This window comes from Arvicanthis niloticus, chromosome 13 (genome assembly GCF_011762505.2).
Source record: "Arvicanthis niloticus isolate mArvNil1 chromosome 13, mArvNil1.pat.X, whole genome shotgun sequence".
Lineage (NCBI taxonomy): Eukaryota > Metazoa > Chordata > Mammalia > Rodentia > Muridae > Arvicanthis > Arvicanthis niloticus.
The window spans coordinates 77624784-77645985 of record NC_047670.1 but is presented as its reverse complement, the minus strand read 5'-3'; the positions used below and the strand labels follow the sequence as shown (position 1 = coordinate 77645985).

The following is a 21202-nucleotide window of genomic DNA, read 5'->3' as shown; positions in this document are numbered from 1 at the left end:
CCCTGGCTTAGATTTATCACCACATAAGATTTCTAAATGAGTGCTGAGGATATGAACTCAGATCTTCATGCTTGAGAAAAAGCACCTTACTTACAAAGCTGTCTCCCAGCCCTGTATACCCTAATTTTGACAGATTTTTCAACTGCATCTATGGAATACTTTTTATGTTTAACTATACGCTTAAATGTCAATCAGAAATCATAATTAGATGAGAGAACAAGGAATCAATAAAATTCAAGCCAGAAACAAAAAAAGCTTAGTTTTCTGCTGGATGGAAGTGTATTAGGATTTCTGAAACACTGAAAGGTTCTTTTTATTAATATTATTACACTTATTTGGATGTGTGTTCACATGTATATCATGGTACAACATGCAGATGTCAGAGGACAACTTCCAGGAGTTTGTCCCAGGGATTGAACTTGAGTCATCAGGCTTGGCAGCAAGTCACTGACCCACTGAGCCATTTCCTCAATTTATCTAATATTGAATGTTTTTAAAGAGTCGAACAAATTCTTCTTATTTATTAGACCACTGGCTTTATTTAGAACTATTTATAAATAAATATATATATACATATGTGTATATATATATATATATATACATTATATGCATATAATTTAAGGATGATAGTATATACACAGAACCAGCAAGGACTAGATTCAGTTTTGGATAGTAATCTTAGCTAGCTCCTAGAATGAACCTTGTGTAAATTACTTGGTCTCATTGTTTTTCCATTTTCAAATATTAGCAACCTGGGTGGAAAAAAAAAATCTGAAAGAAAACTCAACAATCTGAAAAAAAAAATCTGAAAGAAAGGATCTCAGATAAAGCATATTTTTTGACTTGGAAAAAAATGAACAAAGCATTTAAGAATAGAAGGAACAGATGTGTGGCACATCTTTATTTCCAAATCACCACTGAAAGACAGCTTTGGCTTTTGTTTATAAGTTAGTGTGGACTTATCTGCTGGTGCTAAATGGAGCAGCTCCACCTGCTGAGAATCCTGCATCAGGGACTACAGCGGAGCCTATTTAAGGTTCTGGTTTAGGACCAGCTTACTGTTCCCCTACTCTCAAGTCCTTAGCTCTTTCTTCCTCAAAAAATTCAATCTACAAGTATCTAAATGAAAAGTACTTATGGGTCATAGCAACATTGACAAAAATTGCACCAGAGCTGACCCCCACTAATTCTACATGAGTGATATTGTGATAAATTCAAAATTCAGGAACTCCTAAGAATCGTTTTAAGCTATTTCCTAACAACCTGAGGTTATCACCGAGAGAGAGAGAGAGAGAGAGAGAGAGAGAGAGAGAGAGAGAGAGAGAGAGAGAGAGAAATCAGCTTTTCCTAAAATGCTTTGTGCTAAGTTTTCAATGAAGCAATTTCTCTCTGAAAAAAGCACTTAACAGCTTGCTCCTATGAATCATCCAAGCAATCCAGGTGAAAGAAATGCTTTTGTAAATTCAAGACAGTGCCTAAATCAGTGGTTCTTAGTCTGGATGCACATTAGAGTCATCTGGGTAAGTTGTAAAAATAACTATGCCTGGCTCTCTTCTGATCAATCTGTCAAGGAGGGGAATTTACATGGTCTGTCTTGAGTGGGGAGTGGCTGGGATTTTTGGTTGGTTTGGTGTGGTGTGGTGTGGTGTGGTGTGGTATGGTGTGGTTCAGTTTGGTTTTTTTAAGACAAGGTTTCTCTGTGTATGTAGCCCTGGCTGGCCTTGAACTCAGAGATCACCTACCTCTCCCTCCTGAGTGTTGGGATTAAAAACTGTGCCACCACCCAGCTTCGTGGTGTGTCTTAAGCATGCTCCAGATGATTCTAATATGCAGATATAACTAAGAGTCATTATCCTGCAACAGGAATGTTTTAAGCCCATCTCCTATCCACAAACGCTTTTTATGGTTTTGTTTGGTTAGTTGTTTGACTGGTTTGTCCTCATTTAGTTTGGGTTTGGGTGGTTTTTTTTTAGTTACTCTGTAGTTTGGGCTGTCCCAGCTGGTCTCCTATTCATGGCAATCCTCTTGCCTCAGCCTCCTAAGTGCTGAGGTAACAGGCTTGTTACCTCTACCACACAGCTCTTTTTAGAGTCTTATTCTGCACTGAAAACAATGAAGCATACACTTTTTAGCCTGCTGACTGGAGAGGGTCAAAGCTAATTTATTTATGTATTAATCAAAATGTCACATTCCCAAGATCCTATTTACCTAAGATACCTTGTTTTTGCTATTCTGATGATCCTTTCTGTATTTGGGTTCTTACCCAATAAAATGTGTCAGAAGTCTCAGTATTTCAGCAGCCAGTCAACAAGACTGCCTGCTAGCTTTGGACAGTACAAAATTTTCTATCAATGTATTTTATAACTCAATGTTTTTAAAATACTGTTGCCAGATCTACCCACAGTGTCAACACCTTCTCAAAGGCTATAAAATTTATAACCTAAATTTATAGTATAAAGTTTACAGTATAAATCCTTTTTCTCCCTAGTGCTTCCCCAGGTCATCCCAGGCCCTACTAATTTCTTCCTTATAGCAGTTTACAGTCTCTCTACCACTTCCTGGCAATGTTGTACTCCCATTTGACCATCAGTCCAATTTAGTTCCTGTTTTCCTAAGTACGTTGGGGACAGGTATTTATATTTAGGGAGGTATACAGTTTTGGAATGGTGTTCTTTCTGAACAAAGCTCGTAGTGTTTTGGGTTTCCTGCTTTGAGTTCTTTGACCCATCTGTCCTCTCTAGCCTAAAACTCCCTTCAATCCCACCAATACTGTATCATCCTCCCAACTATTCTGAGACTATCGTTGCCTTTTCAATTGAGAGCCTACATGCATTACATGGACACAAAATCCCTGTACTTTTTTGATTTATCTTAAAACTGTTATACCTGTTTCCATCATTCCTCTCTTGAGCTTTCAAAATCTGAACTACATTTCTGTCTCAACAACTTCCACAAATAAGGCTTCCTTATAAAGAGCACCCTACACAGACCAGTACCATTCTTTTCCTAATTTTTCTAAGATGGCTGCTCAAAAGTCACCAAAGGAAGTTCTCCACCCACATAGGGCAATTTAGGCCAGCGAGTAGAGGAAGGTTAGTGGCTAAAAGCAAAGAAGCCAAAGACCCCAAGAAGTAACCTTGGCAGCAGGAGAGGGAGCCAAAGGAAGAGGACAGCAAAGGCGTTTGCCTCCCCGCATTGGGCCTGCGCAAGCCATAGTCACAGGAAGTGCGGCCCCGCCCTGGCACGAGGCCGGAAGTGGGCGTTGCCGGGGCCTGGCTGTGAGGCGAAGTCGGTGGTGGGGAGAGCTTCTGGACTGAGGTAGGAAAGAGGCAAGGCGATAGAGTCTTGGCTCGGGTCAGCCCTTGAAAGCAGTTCATGTATAAGATACCTTCAAAGTAGAGTCTTCACTCACTCCTCAGCCGTAAGCCCTGAACACAGGCAGCTTCGGCCATCGTCTGCTCGACAGGCTGCCTGGTACCTTTTTCTGCCTTGTTTTCTAGGTAACCTCTTCCTGGTTCTTTTTGCTTGAATCTCCTCGAATCTGGGTGGGGGATGAAGGGGGAGCTTTTTTGTAAGGGGAAAGAAATTACTATTTTATTGAGACCTGCAACTTTCTTCAGATTTTAAACAGTAGCGTTAAATTCTCACTTTGGCCAATTCGCCTACAGCCTATTACTGGGGGAAAAGAATCAAATCACCTGTTAACAATTTGATGGGGACGGTAAGAGACATGGTGTTATGAGTTCCCAGCGCCCTTGGCCTATTTGGAATCGGTCTGTTTGCTAGGAAATAATAGGTCATTTCTCTAAGTCTCTGAATATCTTATAGTTCTTTTTTATACCTTTAAAAAAAATAATGTAACTCTTGGTTCTTCCTTAAAACCTTTTTTTATTTTTAACAAAGTATGATATAACTGTAGTAGAAGTTCCATAAGGGCTAGAAGAGTAATTTTCAGATAGTTTCCCTAATAATTACCATTAACAAATGGGCTCTGGAGCAAAGTACTAAACTAGAGTTAGTTCATCACCTGTATTTCCTAACAAAGGTTCTAATGTTGCTTATGTCATAGAATGGAGGGAAGGGGTGTGGAATTTGTGTGAGAGGCCAAAGGAGAGCTTTGCCTAGAGACAACAGCTGTATGTGCATCCAATTTTCAGAAGATTCCTATGGGAGAGGTTATATACAAAATTAGTTTTCTCATAATAAGTGAACTAAGTAGTGTTCCAATAGAGATTCCAGTAAAAGAGAATTCAAACTCTGAGATATTTTCTCTTTTTCATTTTTTTCATGTTTGTTATATCTGTTCTCTTAGGTGGTTTTTAACATTCATGCATATTCCCTCAGTACAGTTAAGTAATCAGTACTGATTGAAACTATTTATCTTGCCCCATTATATGGGAAATGAGAGGAACAGAGTGAAGCATAACTAGAAAGGGAGAACATTGGTGTGACATCTTCTGATCATGATTAAGAAAAGTTACTAAGCCCAGTATGGTTGAAAATGCCTTTAATCCCAGCACTCAGGAGGTAGAGGCAGGTGGAGCTCTGTGAGTTCAAGGTCAGCCTGGTCTGCAGATTTAGTTCCAGGACAGCCAAGGCTATACTGAGAAACCCTGTCTCTCAAAAAAGAATAAGAAGAAAGGTCATTAAATGAGGTGTATTTTTTTTTTATTTTACATGTGTTTGTGTGCCTTTTGCCCACAGAAGCTGTAAGAGGGCATCTGATCCCCTGAAACTGGAGTTATAGGCAGTTGTAAGCCATGTGGGTGCTGGGAATCAAACCCAAATGTCTCTAAGAGCACCCAGACATCTTAACCACTTAATCATCTTTCCAGCTGGAAGGAAAAGCTCTAACGTATTTTATCCAGAAGTTTAAATACTGGTATTTTTATGACCTTGACTTGCCTCCCACCCCCGTTACTAATGTTAAATACCATCAAACACTAATATCATGTAAACAGTGGCAGGTGTTGTAATACCACTTAAAATAAATTGTTATGTTGTCACCTAAATGTAGTTTATGTCAGTTGTCATATTTGACCTAGCTGTTTGTTCCAAGAATGTGAGTTATTCAGTGATGCTGAACTTAGTCCTAGGAGTAAAGAATGCCTTAAAGAAGAAACTGTTTGGGGAGAAGGTTGTCTGCTAAGGGTTTATTTTATTGAACTTGGGGCAACTTCAGTTCCAGGACTGACTCTACATCTTAAGGCTACTTTTGATGCATTTCATTTCTGATTCTCTGAACCATGCTTTTTCCCTCTAGCACTTGAACAGGACTCCTTTGCCATCAGCATGGAAGACACTTACAGTATGTACTGCTTGCTGCTTTTAGAAAATAATACATCATTTATGTGTAGTTTGATGCCTGGCTAGACTGTATGTTGTGAAAAATTCAGATTTCTCCCCAAAATGCTGAGAAAGGTCTGTGTGGTATTGAGGTATACAGATGCTCAAATTTTAAGTAAGACACTTTAGTCTACAGCCATATTACCCTGATAACATGGTCTGAAACAAACACTTTAAAGTTAAGTAATGAAAGACATATGAGAAGCAACTGTAATGATACACAACTGTAATCCCAACTCACAGGAGGATCACAACTTCTAGGCCATCATGGGCTCCAGGGAAAGACCATCAAAAGAGAAACCAATAGCCCACTGAGGTGGCTCAAGGGTAAAGTGCTTATTACCATACAAGCCTGACAGCCTTAGTTTGAGTTTTAGAACTCTTGTAAAAGTAGGAGAGAAAACTGACTCTGTAAAGTTGTCCTCTGAGCTATACACACAATAATAAGTACAAAATTTTTGTAATACTGGGGATGTAACTCAGTGGTAGAGCATTTATGGAGCATTCTCAAGACCCATATTTTAACACCAAGATAGATGATAGATAGATAGATAGATAGATAGATAGATAGATAGATAGATGGATGATTGGTGGTTAGATTGGTGGATAGGTTGGTGACTAAGATGGATAAATGGATGATTGATAAATGGGTAGATGGATGGATATAGATAAATAGATGGATCATAGATAGATAGATAGATAGATAGATAGACAGACAGACAGACAGACTGATTGATTCTTTCCAATGTTGAACAGTAAATTAGAATTAGAGCTGGCCTAAATTGCCAGACTAAGAAGTAAAGCGTTTATGGTAGTTCTCATTATCAACTTTGACACATGTTCTATATGGGCAGTTATAATATGTGTGAATCATGGGTACTTCCATTCTGTCAACTGCTGACATTCGCTAGTGATGGAATGGATTAAATGAAGGAAAACTAATAAGAATTTCATCTGTGACTGTTCCCTGAGTGTTCTGAAGCTTCAGAAATCAGAAGAGATTGCTGGCTAAGAGCTCAGAGGCATAATAAGCATGCCTGTCCTCTGGGACCTTGCCTCCCTATTCGTTCTGTCCTTCGGATCACCTTTGAAGCTGATTTGCATCATGACCATGGTTAGCAATTTATTCCATGTTTACCACTCTTCCAGTGAAACTGTCAGTTTCAATTCCCCTCTGGTTTCTGATTTTCATTGCAGTCTCCTGGTTTATAAGCTTCTTATCAATGGTGAATTGTTTGTCTTTCTTTTATCCTTACCTTCTGAGATGGCAAGAGTGTTTTATTAGGTGCCTTTTGCTCTCAGAATGCACTATTTAATTTTCTTTCCTTAACCAGGCCTGTTAAGATTTGGGGCACAGCCTGGGAAGCTTGGATAGCCTAAGGGCAGCTTTGAATAACATGGTATAGATTCAGGGTTTTCTTGACACAGCAGTCTGTGTCTACAATTGTCTTAGCTGTAGGAGGTTCTGTCTTTGCAGTTTATTTTTATTTTAGCTAGCCGGTTTGGTAGTCATTAGATTAAGGAACTTTTTTCTCATCTATATTCCAAAACATGAAAAGTAAAATCACCTACCTGACAAAAGTAATGAGATCACTGTCAAGGGAATGAGAGCAGCCAGTACAGCCAGCACAACATACAGGAAGGAGTAAAGTACAGAACAGATGGGGGGGGGGAACTCTAGTTATTAATACTTTATAGAACACTCAATTAAAGCACTGTGGCTATCAACTTCTTAACTAGAAATAAACAAGAATGCTAATGAGATTAATTATTCTCAGCTTGACTTATGGCTAGCTTGATTGAGAGAGTGTTGAAAAGTGCAGTGGGCCATATTGGTTATATTAGTACACCAGCAGTTTATTCCAACTTTAGTGTGTGAGTTGGGAAACTGTTGTTGGAATATCTAGAGAATGAAAATGACCATAAATTGTCACTTTTAAGAAAAGGGGGGCTGGAGAGATGACTCAGTGGTTAAGAGCACTGACTGCTCTTCCAAAGGTCCTGAGTTCAATTCCCAGCAACCACATGGTGGCTCACAACCATGTCTAACAGGATTCAATGCCTTCTTCTGGTGTGAATGAAGACAGCAATAGTGCACTCACATAAAATAAATCTTTAAAAAGAAAAGTAAAAGGAAAAAGTTAGTGTGGATGTCATTTTATAATAAGAATGAAAACTATATACAGTCAAATGTGAATGAAACCTTAGTACACCATTCCTGATACTTAAGAGTCAGTGATAACACAATTTTATTGTCTCATAGTTCCATTTCACTTTTAATCATTTAATCACACTTTTTGTTTGTTTTTTTGTTTTCTTTGAGACAGGGTTTCTTTGTATAGTTCTAGCTGTACTGGAACTCACTCTGTAGACCAGGTTGGCCTCAAACTCAGAAATCTGCCTGCCTCTGCTTCCTGAGTGCTGGAATTAAAGGCATGTGCCACTACCACCAGGCCAGTCACACTTATTTTAATCTAACTTGTTTTTAGACTGCCTTATTATTTTCACTATGGATTTATTGAAAACACCAATGTGCTCTAGTTTTACAGAGTCCTATTATACTGTATACTTACTGTATTTTTCTCTCTTTCAGTCGACTCCCTAGACCCTGAAAAGTTATTACAGTGCCCCTATGATAAAAATCACCAGATCAGGGCCTGCAGGTTTCCTTATCATCTTATCAAGTGCAGAAAGGTAGGGTATTATTTTTATAATATGCCCCTTAATGCCTCTTGAGTTCTTCTGATGAGTCAAGCTTTGTAAGCAACAAATCATTTAACATAAATATTTTAATTGAATGCCAGATTGTTTGGCAAGTCTACCTTTGTTAAAGTTCAATATTTACAGGTGTTTGTTTTATTCTTTGAAGTATATAAAATTTCAATCTTTTATTTTCTTCCTCCTAACTAGCAACAAAGCATTGTTTAAAAACTGTCTCTAGAGTATCTAGGCATGTACAATCACACATAGTTTTTATGGTACTAGGAATTGAACCTATTATTTTAAGATATTAAATATGAATTATATATAGTTTGGATTAAATACTGAACTTTTTGTATCTGTATCTGATATTGGTATTTTTAAAAAATTAGGCACAAATTTATTTAGCTTGGTTTTCAGAAAAACAAAGGAATCACTAATTTCTTCCTAGTAATGAAAAACTCCCCCTTATTAAATTTGATGTGTTCATTATTTCTTTTAAAAATAGTTTTAGATTTATTTTATGTGTATGGGCATTTTAATTTAATTAAGTGTATGTGTACCATGTGTGTGCCTAGTGCCTGTGGAGGTCTGAAATGGGTATTGATCTTTTGGAAGAGTTAAAAGATAGTACTAACCATCATGTGGGTGCTGTGAAATAAATCTGGGTCCTCTGAAAATGCAACAAGTGTTTGTAACCGCTAAGCCATCTCTTCAGTCCCTTTATTACATCTCTTTCTGATTTTTTGTTTAAATTTGTTAGCCTAAGAAAATATTGTTTCTAAAAATAACTCCCCAAATTTTAACATTTTTTTTTACCATTTTTTTAACTTTATTCTTTGTTTCACATCATGTATCCCTGTCCCACTCATCTTCCTATCCCCTGGCATCTGCCCCTTACCCTTACAACCTCCCCCTACCCCAAAATAAAAAACAAATAACAAAGCATACAAAACATCTCATCATGGCAGCTATAGTATGTCACAGTGTGTCCCACAGTATACCCCTCTGTCCACATCTTCACTAACAAACATTCATTGCAACAGCTTTGGGTTTTTTATGTATATGTCTGTGTAAGTTTGTGTGCACATTGTGCGCACAGGTCCCCATAGAGGCCAGAAGAGGGTGTTAGATCTCTTGGAACTAGAGTTAACAATAGGCAGTTCTGAGCCACCATGTAGGTGGTTAGATCCTCTGCAAGAACAGTAAGCACTGTTAACCACTGAGCTATCACTACAGTTGCAAATCTTTTTTTTTTTTTCTTGCATTTCTCTCTGGTTACTTCTTTATAGACTTAGCTAATGTAACCTACTCAAGTCTTTTGTTAATTAAAAAGTACTTGTATAGGGTTGTTAGAGTATTGATGTCAGGGCTATAGAAATGGCTCAGTAGTTAAGAGTGCTTGCTACTCTTCCAGAGGTCACAAATTCAGTTCCAACCACCCATATCAGTCAACTCACAACTGCCTATAACTCCAAATATACAAAATCCAGTGCCCTCTTCTGGCTTTCCATAGTCACCTATACTCATATGTACATACACAAAGACAATACACACAATTAAAGTGTAAGATCTTTTTTTGAACTTTGTTTTAAGATTTATAGCCGGGCAGTGGTGGCGCACGCCTTTAATCCCAGCACTTGGGAGGCAGAGGCAGGTGGATTTCTGAGTTCGAGGTCAGCCTGGTCTACAGAGTGAGTTCCAGGACAGCCAGGGCTACACAGAGAAACCCTGTCTCAAAAAACCAAAAACCAAAAAAAAAATTTATATTTTATGTATGTAAGTGTTTTGTCTGCATATATGTCATATGTGTATCTGGTGCCTGAGGAAGCTTTGTAACTGAAGGAAACTGTAACTGAGGACACTGAAATTACATATGGTTGTAATCTACCATGTGGATTCTGGGACTGAATTCAGGTCCTGTTGCAAGAGCAGCAGTGCTCTTCATCTCTGAGCCATCTCTTTTTTTAAGTAGAGCTTCTTGTAGCCAAGGTTGGCCTCACCTCATCAGTAAAGGTGGGCCTTTACCTGCAGATCTCCCTACCTCCACTTTCCAAGAGCTGGGATTGGAGGTCTGTGCCACTGTACCTAGCTCCAGTTTCTTTTGTGTAAATATGGTGTGTGTAGTGTGTATATACTTGTGTACACATAGGGAAGCTACAGGAGGGTTAGCATGTTCTCATCTTCCACTCTACCGTATTCCTTTGAGACTGGGTCTTTCCCTGAACCTAGGGCTTATGTTTTTTGCAACTAGGCTGACAGCCAGCAAGCTATCTCCTGTCTTTGCTGCCCACCAGTGCTGACATTACAGATGGAGAACCATATCAAGCTCATTTACTGGGTGCAAGAGTTCAAACTAAGGTCCTCATGATTACTCAACAAGAAATCTCAACCACTGAGCTATCCCTCCAGATCCATTCAAGTTCCTTAGTACTGTGCTTTTCCAGCCTGCTTCTCACTAGTTTAACATTTTGAGTTTCAATTGTGAAACATCCTTAAAATCTTTTTTATTGAAAAAAGTTTTTTCATACAAAATATTTTGATCATGCTTCCCTCCCACAATTCCTCTCAGGTCCTCCCTAACTTCCTATCTACCCATCTTTATGTTCTTTCTCTCTTTAAAACAATAACAAAACATTTTAATGTTTGTGTGTTTGCAAGCATGTGTGGACCACAGTGTGCTTGTGAAAGAGAATCAGCCTTCTTCTTCTACCGTATAGGTCCTTGATATCAGGGATATAAAACTCAGGTTGTCAGAGTTAGTGGCCAGCTCCTGTACCCACTGTACCTCCTTGCCCCTCTTTTTTTTTTTTTTTAATTTGTGTGTTTTTGAATAACCATAGAGACAAGAAGACTGTCAGATTGCCTGGAGCTGGAGTTACAGGCAGTTGTCAGGCTTCCAGTCTGACTGCTATTCTTTCAGAGTAGCAGCACTCTTAACTCCTGAACCATCTCTCCAAGCCCTCCTTTTTTAAATCTCTTAATTGCTGATACATTTGCCATGACATTTTGGTGATAATAAGTACTTAGTTTGGGTTCAAAACAAGCTACTGTATAACTAAATAAATAAATGAATAAATGGGGCTGTAGAGATGACTCAGCTGTTAAGAGCACTGGCTGCTCTTCCAGAAGTCCTGAGTTCAATTCCCAGCAACCACATGGTAGCTCACAATCATCTGTAATGGGATCTGATGCTGATGTCCTCTTCTGGCATTCAAGCCTACATGCAGATAGAGCATCCATACATTAAATAAATCTTTTTTAAAAATGATACTGGCCCACAAAGTGTGTATCATTTGGGCTTTTCCTAAGTGAAATAGCTGAAAGTGTTTACCAAGCGGTAGTGATGGCATACCTTTGATCCCAGCAGTTGGAAGGCAGAAGCACAGGGATCTCCAAGTTTGAGGCTAGTATGATCTACAGAGCAGAATTCCAGGCTAGCACAGAGCTACACAGAGAAACCCTGTCTTAAAACAAAACAAAACAAAAAAACCCAAAACAAAAAACAACAACAACAAAAAGGTTGTTGTTTGGTTCCTCATTTCAGGGATCATTACTTTCTTTAAGTGTCTCTGTGTTGAAAAATCATTAGCTTGTCTCTGCAACTCCCTTACAACAGCCATTTTCCAGAATTGTCAAATTGCAATAGCAGGGCACTGCTGCTGTGCTGTCTGCCTCATTGTTACTGTAGATCCTGAATGTTAGCTTTCAAAGACACACAGAAAACTCCAGCACTGCCTGCTGTGCTGTCTAATAAACAAAGAGAAGAGATGGTTAATACTGTTTTGCTCTTTATAAGCCACTAAAATCTCAGTCTGTGTGTTGTTATCCCTGCAGTCATAACCAAAAGGTTTGCATTTTGACAATATTGAGATAGAAACTGCATGGTCTGTATGGATGATAATTCCCTCTCAGTTTCTGTGATGAGTGTGCCTATCATTGCAGAGTGTGCCCACCACAGCTGAGACACAAACTTGTTAAGGGATTTTAGGAAGCCATTTATAGAAAAAAGCTGAGCTAGTTTCCTTGAATTTTAAGAAATTCAGAGAATTGATCTCTTAATTTTGATTCCACAGAATCATCCTGATGTAGCAAACAAATTAGCTACTTGTCCCTTCAATGCTCGGCACCAGGTTCCCCGGGCTGAGATCAGTCATCACATCTCGAGCTGTGATGACAAGAGCTGTATTGAACAGGATGTGGGTAAGCAGACTAGCTGAAATGCCCCAGGATTCCAGGGTTAGCTGGTCAATTTGGAGTTATGTTATTACATCATTGGTTTGCTTTCTGGCTTTTACCATTTCAAAAGAAATATTTTTCTGCCTTTGAGATGATTATATCATTATAGCAGTGGGTTGCTAGCTTCTATATAGGTCAGACTGCTTTCTTTTCTGAACAGCCTGATTCATTTTACTATTATAATAAATCATCTAAAAATAAAGTCCTTGAGGCCGGAGAAGGAGCTCAGTGGGCCGAGCACTCGCCTCCCATGGATAAAGCCCTGGGTTCCAGCTCCTGTACCACAAAACTGAGCATGATGGTTCTCACTTATAATCCTGTTACTCAAGAGGTAGAAGCAGGAAGTTCTGGAGTTCAAGGTTACCTTGGAGTCTGAGGCCAGCTAGGAACACAAGACCCTGTCTCAATGAATAAATAATCCTGTTACTGCCATAAATATGGTAACAGTCTTTGTTTCTGCTTTTTGTTCCTGTCAGCTTTCACCCTATCCATATTTAGAAGCAGAGATTCAATAGCTACCTTGCAGCCTTTAAAGGCTTTAAATCCCTTAAGCAGAATAACCTAGCAGATCCCACACCCCCTGCCCAGATAACAAATCTCTGTTGTCTTTCAGTCAACCAAACCAGGAACCTTGGACAAGAGACTCTGGCTGAGAGCACATGGCAGTGCCCTCCTTGTGATGAAGACTGGGATAAAGGTGAGATGCCTCTACAGTTTTTTTTTTCTTCACATATTTAAATCTCAAATCATTTGATTGAGATGGAAGATTTTCTTTTTTTATGAGCATATATGTTGTTCGGAACACTTTATTTTTATTGGGCCCCCAAATGAGCACATTTGTATCACTATGCACACACATAGAATAGCCTATCCTCCTTGGTTGGAAGAAGCATTTCTTTACATATGTTTCCCCTATAAATTGGGTTATACCATCTGTGGTTAATTGTTACTGGGCACATTTACTATTATTTATGGCTCTTGCATTTATATGCTTCATTGTTAAATTCCTGGTTCTGACTCATTTGAGCAGGGCACTCAATCAATTTTTACTTACCCCTCAAAACTTGGCTGTATTATCTCTCATTTGACAAGTTTAACTAACATAGGTTGGTGTTTCATCTCACAGTATCACAAACTGTTTTGCTTCCTTTGGCAGACTTGTGGGAACAGACTAGCACCCCATTTGTCTGGGGCACAGCCAGTTTCTGTGGTAACAACAGGTAAATTAAAAGGTCTTACTCTAATCACTACCTCCCCAAATCCAGATGTGTGACAAAAAAATAATAATAGAGTTGGGTGTGGTGGTGTGTGCCTTTAATTCAGTACCCTGGGCAGAGACAATCAGAGCTCTTTAAGTTTGAGGTCAGCCTGAGCTCTACAGAGCATGTTCCAGGAGAGCCAGAGCTACACAGAGAAACCTCCTGTCAGGGGAGCGGGGATGGACTGAAGGGATGACTTAAAAAGTTAAGGGCACTTGTTGCTTTTTTAAAGCAGCTGCTTATAACTCCAGTTCTATGGGATCCATACCCTCTTCTAGGCTCTGTGGACACTCATACACATGTGCATATACACATGTAAATCTTTTTTAGAATCCTGAAAGTTCTTGAGATTGGAAATCCAGAGCATCTTAATGGGAAAGAAAAAATATCTCTCTTTACTACTAATAGTCTCTATCCAATTTAGAACTGTAAAATTTCTCATTATACCCACATTCAAACCTTAGAAGACCAAATTTCAAATACAAAGGAGACTATTTCATGGCTAGAGAATAAAGGAATCAAATGCTGTACTTTTTTCCCTAAATGCTTGATTTTGTATTTTTTAATTATGTGTATAGAAATAATGAGCACATGAGTGGAGGGGCCACAAAGGCCAGAGGAGCCAGATTCCCTGGAGGCAGAACTACAGGGTGGATGTGAACATACAGGGGCTGGGAATCAAACTCAGGGCTTTTGGAAGAGCAGTGCATGCTCTTAACTGCTGAGTTCTCTCTCCAGCACTCATAAAATGCTTAGTTTTTTTTCTTAGTTACTGAAGTCACCTAATTTTCAACTCATACTATTTTGAATCAGAAAACATAGAAAAACTTAGATTAGTTTTATTGGTGGCAACTTATAACTTACTTCAGTTCTTAAGAGATTTATTTTAGGGGCTGGAGAGATGACCCAGTGGTTCATTTTCTGGAGGACTCGGGTTCAATTCTCAGAACCCACATACTGGCTCCGAGCTGTCTGTAACTCCAGCTCCAGGGGAATCCGTAGCTGGTATTTGCTTCTTGTGGCTTCTTTTTGTCCCCACCTTTATCCCCCAGTTTGACCCTATCACTAGCTAGAGAAAGATAGAGGGAAAAAAGAGGGAGAGAGATTCCTGAATCTAATTTCTTTCCTTTTTTTTTTTTCTTTTTTGAGCATGACTTCTAACAAACTGAAACCAACCCCTCTAAATGACCAACAGTCACCAACCCCACATGTCCAAGCTCTAACATTTATATACCCTCTGAAAAGTTCCCAGAATGCCAAATATCACATAAATGAAGAAATTATCTTCAGCTAGCAAAACCACACTTCTGCTAGAGCACAAAGCAGAATCATAGTCAGCTGCTATGTACAGTCTAGCCCCACACCTTATACCTAGGAGTAAAACGAAAGTACATTCTTATGATATTTCTGTGTTTTTTTTTAAAACCAAAATTCCAGAAATTCTTTAAAAATGTCACTATAGGAGTCTGATACTCTCCAGTGCCTTCTGTAGGCACTAAGCAGACAAATGGTGTATAGACATACATGTAGACAAAATACATGTAGACAAAACACATGTACACATAAAAATAGTAATTTATGAAGAGATTGGTTGCAGCCAAGCATGGTGACACATACCTTTAATCTCAGCACTCGTACTCAGGAGGCAAAGACTGACAAATCATTTTGAGTGTGACAGCAGCCTGGTGTATGTAGTAAGTTCCAGCCAAGATCAGACAAACCCTGTCTTGTTTGCAGGGGTGGGATTTTGTCTACTACTGATGGCATTGATGTTTATCTCAGTTTATATAAAATTCAAATGTAGGGGCTGAAGAAATGTCTCATCAGTTAAAAGCACTGGCCACTCTTCTAAAGGACCCAGATTCAAATCCCAGCACCCATCTGGCAGCTCATAGCTGTCTGTAACTCTAGTTCCAGGGACTCCAACACCCTCACAGACACTCAGGCAAAGTGTCAGTCAGTACACATAAAATTTTTTTTAAAAATCATTTTTTGAAAAAAAAATGTAAAACTCTTATCTTTTGTTATTTTTGTTGTGCTTTGCTTTTTGAGACAAGGATTCTCTATGTGGCTATCCTGTAACTGGCTCTGTTAGACTAGACTGGCCTTGAATTCAAAGATCTTCCTGCCTCTGCCTCCTGAGTGTTAGGATTAAAGGCATGTACCGCCACACCATCTTAATACACATATGGAACATTCCCGAGAAATGATAATCATTCTAATTGCAAGAATTTTTTGATAGAACTATGTTCATATTTCAGATGAGTGGTGGTTGTTCCCTCCACTTAAAAACACATTTTGATTGTCTTTTGTATGCCTGAAGAATACTGACATGATGACATCAAATTACTCCTTTTTCTTTCAGTCCTGCAAATAACATAGTTATGGAACATAAGAGTAACCTTGCTTCAGGCATGAGAGTTCCCAAGTCTCTGCCCTATGTTCTGCCATGGAAAAACAGTAAGTAAAATAGAGGTCAAAGTGTTCTTGCACTTTTCATTGTAACAAAAACAGTTGGTTTAATTATTTAGGTATGTTCAGCCTGATGCTGAAAATAAGTGTGACTCTAAATTTTGTGTTCAAAGCACCTCACTTACCTCATGCTACTCCTAGGCCTGGTTACAAGCAAGAAATTAAGAATATCTTGCAACTACTGCTCTTCTAGAGAATCTGGATTTGGTTTCCAGCATCCATGTCAAGTGACTCTCAACCTCCTGTAAACTCCATTTACAAGTAATCCAAATTCTCTAACACCTGTTCTCATATGTACACACCTCTACAGTAACATACACATGTATATAAATAATTAAAAATAATAAAAGTATTTTTAAAAGACAAAGTGCAAGAGCACAAAACCCAAAAGGATGTTTTCCTGCAGTGGAGTAATCACTAATGTCAGTGTACTAAGTAGATGTAGAGACCATTAGAGGAGATAAATTTTGGCTAAGAAAAAGTCATCTCTTAATTGTCAAGGTATTAATTTTTTTAAAAAACGGTATTTCAGTAACCTAAGAGACAATGGGTAGGGAAGAAGGAAAATGCTAAGAAGCAGCATAGGGAATGGAGTCCCCTAAACATCTGAGCCCATACTAGGTAAACAGGTATGAAATTCACACCATTCTGCCCTGATTTAAAAAAAAATCCAAATTTGGGGGCTGGAGAAATGGCTCAGTTAAGAGCAGTAGCTGCTCTTGCAGAGAACCCAAGTTTGGTTCCCAGCACCCACATACCAGCTCAGAGTTATCTGTAACTCCAGTTCCAGGGACCAGACAACTTCCGGCGTCCACAGACACCAGACCATATGTATATTCAGACCACACTTTTTTTTTGTAATTTAATAAAAGGGAATGGGTGGGCTGAAGAGATGCCTCAGCGGTTAAGAACACTACTCTTTTAGAGGTCCTGAGTTCAATTCCCAGCAACCATCGGTGGCTCACAACCATCTGTAATGGGATCAAATGCCCTTCTGATATGTCTGAAGATAGTGACAATGTACTCACATACATTTAAAAAGAAACAACAAAAGAAAGGGAGAAAGAAAGAAAAGAAGAAAGAAAGAAATTGCTACATTCAGAATACCCAGGGTAGGGGCCAGGAGATGGTTCATCAGGTGTAAGCACTTACTGTGCAAATCCAACGATCTGCTTTTGATCCTTGAACACATAGTAGGAGTAGGGGAAAAGCTCCTACATTATACACATATGTATACAACATACATATACACAACAATTGTTTAAAAGATTTTTTAAAAGAACAAAATTCCTAGGAGCGTATGATCTTTATTTAATCCAGACTTTCTGGTTTTATTCCCAAATCCAGATTCACTTGAATTCCCTTGATTTCAGTCTTTGTTACTATTTAAGTTTTGAGTGAATAGAATGGATTCCCTTTAAAGAAGCTAGAGAGATGGCTCAGCAATTAAGAGCACCTGCTGCTCTGTCAGAGGATGTGTTTTGGTTCCCAGCATCTATAGCAAGCAGCTCACACTTGCCTGTAATTCCTGTTCCAGGAGACCTAATGTCCTAATGTCCATGTGCACCTGCATACACATGGTGAACATAAACTCACATATGTGTACATGTATACACAAAAAAATCTTCAAAAAATAGTAAAACATATTTATTTAAATATTTGCATTTCCCAAAAGTGAGATCATTAAATAATATATCAAAAGGCTTGATACATCCAGCCACAGTAGCATATACCTATAATTCCTAGCACTTGAGAGGTAGAGACTAGAGAATCAGAATTTCAGACTGTGTCTCAGAAAAAGAAAAAAAAAATAGGTAAAAGACTATTTTCTTTTTCCATGATTCTCAGTGGAATCCCATTACTAGTTTTGAATTCTGCTTTAAGATTACTACCCCATATACTCTACAAATGAGTAATATGTATCTATGGCAGCCAGTGGTGGCATAGACTTATAGCACTTGGGAGGCAGAGGCAGGTGGATCACCTAGTTAAAAGCCAGCTTGGTCTACAAAGTGAGTTCCAGGACAGCCAAGGCTATAGAGAGAAACCCTGGCTTGGGGGTGAAGAGAGGGGTAATTTGTGTTTAGTAAGAACTGAAAGTGGAATGAATTCAGTCGACATGATATATTTATTTTAAAATGTTTATTCTTGTAGATGGAAATGCACAGTAACTGAACATCTTTTTCAAGTAAGTATTTATTTTCTTCCACTATCGCTTCAGGTGGTAGCAAGATTTAACTGGACATAAAGCAGTTTGAGTCCAATTTTCTTTCAGATTATGATACCAATTTAAAGCTTTGGGTGTGCGTGTGCTTTTGTGTGTATATAGCCTCTATAATGGCTTTACATACTAATGAATAGGCATTTACTACTTAAATTAGAATTCTGTTACCATGCTAAGTTCTTTTCCCTGATGTTAGTGCACACTGCTTTTTCTTTTTTCCCTTTTTTTTTTTTTTTTTTTTTTTTTTTTTTTTTTTGACATCTAGATCTACCCTGGCTTTTGTAATGGAGTGAGATTAATCAAACAGCTGCAATTCTTTCTCAGTGCTGTACAGTTTAATCATTTTTTTAAAAAAAAAAATCATATTCTTCTTAATGGGCATTTAAATTTTGGGGGTCCCTTAAGAGTCTTGCACTGTTGATATTATTTAGCAGCTTTTTTGTGCAAAACCTCACAAAATTCTCCTTTTCCCAGATGAAACCTAGAGGGTCTTCCCTGTGTATGGTAGAGCTAAGCTTGGCTACCTTGCCTAAGATTGCCCAGCCCTACTGCTCATGGGATAGGGACTTTAGTAAGGCTGGTATATGATTCTATTTCAGCTGTCTTGAAGATCCTAGTCCTTCGGTGAATATTTATCAAATGAATGAGTAATTGGTCTGTTGCTATCCAGTCCCCATCTACACAGTGAAGCAGGTGAATCTGTGGTAGAGTCCATTTTGTACAGACCTAATGTTTCTTCTGATAAGAAGTGGAAAAGCTAAGTGAAACCACCCAGCCAGGCAGTCTTTAATCCTAGCACTCAAGAGAAGTCAGAAGCAAGAGGATCTCCGAGTCAAAGGCCAGCCTGAGTGAGTTCCAGGACAGTTATATATAGTGAAACCATGTCTCAAAAAAAAAAAGTTTAAAAGAAAGTATTAAAAAAAAAATAGGAAATACCCTTGAATCATTGCTAGAAATTTATCAGTTTCTTCTAGCAATTGGCCACTTTTCTTAGGTCTGACCTTTTTCTTTTTTTCTGAGACATGATTTCTCTGTATACCTCTGGCTGTCCTGAAATTTGCTTAATAGACAAGGCTAGCCTCAAACTCAGAGATCTGCCTACCTCTGCCTTATGAGCACTGGGATTAATGGTGTGTGCCACCCATACTCAGGTTGGTAGGTTTTGACTTTAAATTTTTAAATATATCTGGAAACAATAAAATGAAATTTGGCCCCAGAAGAAAGATACACTGAGGTGTATCAGAAAGAATACATTGAACAGACCTGGATAAATATGGTGAACTTTGAATTGTTCTCTTAATATGTTGTACAAAATGTCTGGTGATCAATACAGTATATAGCTGTTTAGTAAATAAGAAAGGCAATTCTACAAATGAAAACTTAGGAGAAGTTCTCATAAGAACAAAGTGCTTCCTCCCACTTACCCCCAACCCCTTTTTTGAGACAAGGTCTCTTGATTATGTAACCCTAGCTGTCCTGGAACTAAACCAGGCTGACTTCCTACTCATGGAGATCCACATTTCTCTGTCTCTTGAGTGCTAGGACTAAAAGGCATGTGGTTACCTAGATGGTATTTGGCTTTTTAAATCCACTATTACACATGCATGCTTGTTGCCCTTGGAGGGCAAAAGAAGGCATCAGATTCCCCAGAAACGGAGTTATACATGGTTGTGAACCACTTTGTGAGTGTTAGGAGTCAAACCTGGGTCCTCTGCAGAAGCAACAAATGCTCTTAACTACTGAGCCATCTCTGCAGCCCTGAATGAATATAATTTTTAAAAGTCTTCATACACACAGATACATACACATCAATATTTTTAATTAATGAGTAATAGAGTATTTGAGAAGAAAATACGAATACAACATTAAGTTAATTAGAATTTATTTATTCAAGAATTGTTCAAAGTAGTCAGTTGCCTACAGAGTCAGTTCTCACTTGTGAAGCTGTTGACACAAGAAATGTATGTTAATGACTGTGAAAAATGTTTTTAATTCACTTAGCAAGTTTTCATGTACACAGAGGTACTAAAGAGAAGCGGGTCAGCAGGTACTCAGTGTCCTGCCATTAACAACAGTGAATTTCTGAGACAGCTCTTTTAAGAGAGTTTGAGGGGTTATGGTTGTGTCAGCTGTTGGCAGATGTAGTTGGTACTTCTGTCACTGAAAGGAAATAAAAACTTTTTTCTCATTTCCTTGCAGATGCCAGACTGTGGAAGACTCTTGCTTATTCCTGCTACCAAGGGTTCTTCTTTTTTCTCTTTATCTAATTATAGAACAGTAAACTGTCTGACTTTCAAACTGGCAAGTACTTTTTTTTCACTGCTGAGACTTTACTCCTCAATTATTTGATGCCAAATATTTATATGTTGCTGAAAAAGCCAGCTTGATAGTTTGGTTAAATACCTACTAAACCTCAAATTAAGAAAAAAAATCACTTTCCATTCTAGTTAATGAAACAGTGATGTGAAGCTGTTGTACAGAATCCAGCTAACATAGACAGAAAACTTGGGTTAAAAAAAGTAACTATGCTTTATGTTTCTGGTATATGTGTACCAAATTCTTTTAAGAATTTAAAAAAATGGGCTTTTTATACCTTCGATCCCAATACTCAGGAGGCAGAGGCAGGATAACCTCAGCTGGTCTACAAAGCAGTTCCAAGAAAGCCAGTGCTATACAGAGAAACCATGTATCAGAAAAACAAAAACAAAAAATAATAATAATAAAAACCTGGGCTTTTTCTTAACAATACAGCTGTTCATCCATTGTCTTTGAGATGCCGGTAGCTTATGTACAGCAAAACTCCCCATTCTCATTTAGACATCTTGCTGCTTGAATATTTCCAGCAGGGGTTAAGTTTTTGTTGTTGTTTTTTTTTCCTCCCTATGTTCTAACTAGAAAATGTACTATCAAGCTAGCTGTGGATTCTATAGGAACAAAGGGAGGCTTTCCACATGTTACCTTT

General features: G+C 38.4%; 1 protein-coding gene across 2 annotated transcripts; it reads left to right on the top strand.

Moving 5' to 3' along the window:
• The first annotated feature begins 3238 nt into the window (after positions 1-3238).
• Positions 3239-20538, top strand: Gtsf1 (gametocyte specific factor 1). 2 transcript variants are annotated; one of them, XM_034517277.2, is made up of 9 exons: positions 3239-3318; positions 5264-5308; positions 7940-8040; positions 12123-12249; positions 12899-12982; positions 13442-13505; positions 15910-16004; positions 18171-18204; positions 20440-20538. In XM_034517277.2, exons 2-8 carry the CDS (start codon positions 5293-5295, stop codon positions 18185-18187), a joined length of 504 nt encoding a protein of 167 aa, XP_034373168.1. In that variant the 5' UTR covers positions 3239-3318; positions 5264-5292; the 3' UTR covers positions 18188-18204; positions 20440-20538. The 2 variants fall into 2 exon arrangements, with proteins under 2 accessions (XP_034373168.1, XP_076768313.1); XM_076912198.1 differs by having other exon boundaries at positions 3273-3500.
• The last annotated feature ends 664 nt before the right edge of the window (positions 20539-21202 follow it).

Excerpts from the sequence above, each read along its gene's own strand:
- Gtsf1 (XM_034517277.2), top strand. Across the intron at positions 12,250-12,898 it reads CTGTATTGAACAGGATGTGG|TCAACCAAACCAGGAACCTT; the intron begins GTAAGCAGACTA and ends GTTGTCTTTCAG. Across the intron at positions 13,506-15,909 it reads AGTTTCTGTGGTAACAACAG|TCCTGCAAATAACATAGTTA; the intron begins GTAAATTAAAAG and ends TTTTTCTTTCAG.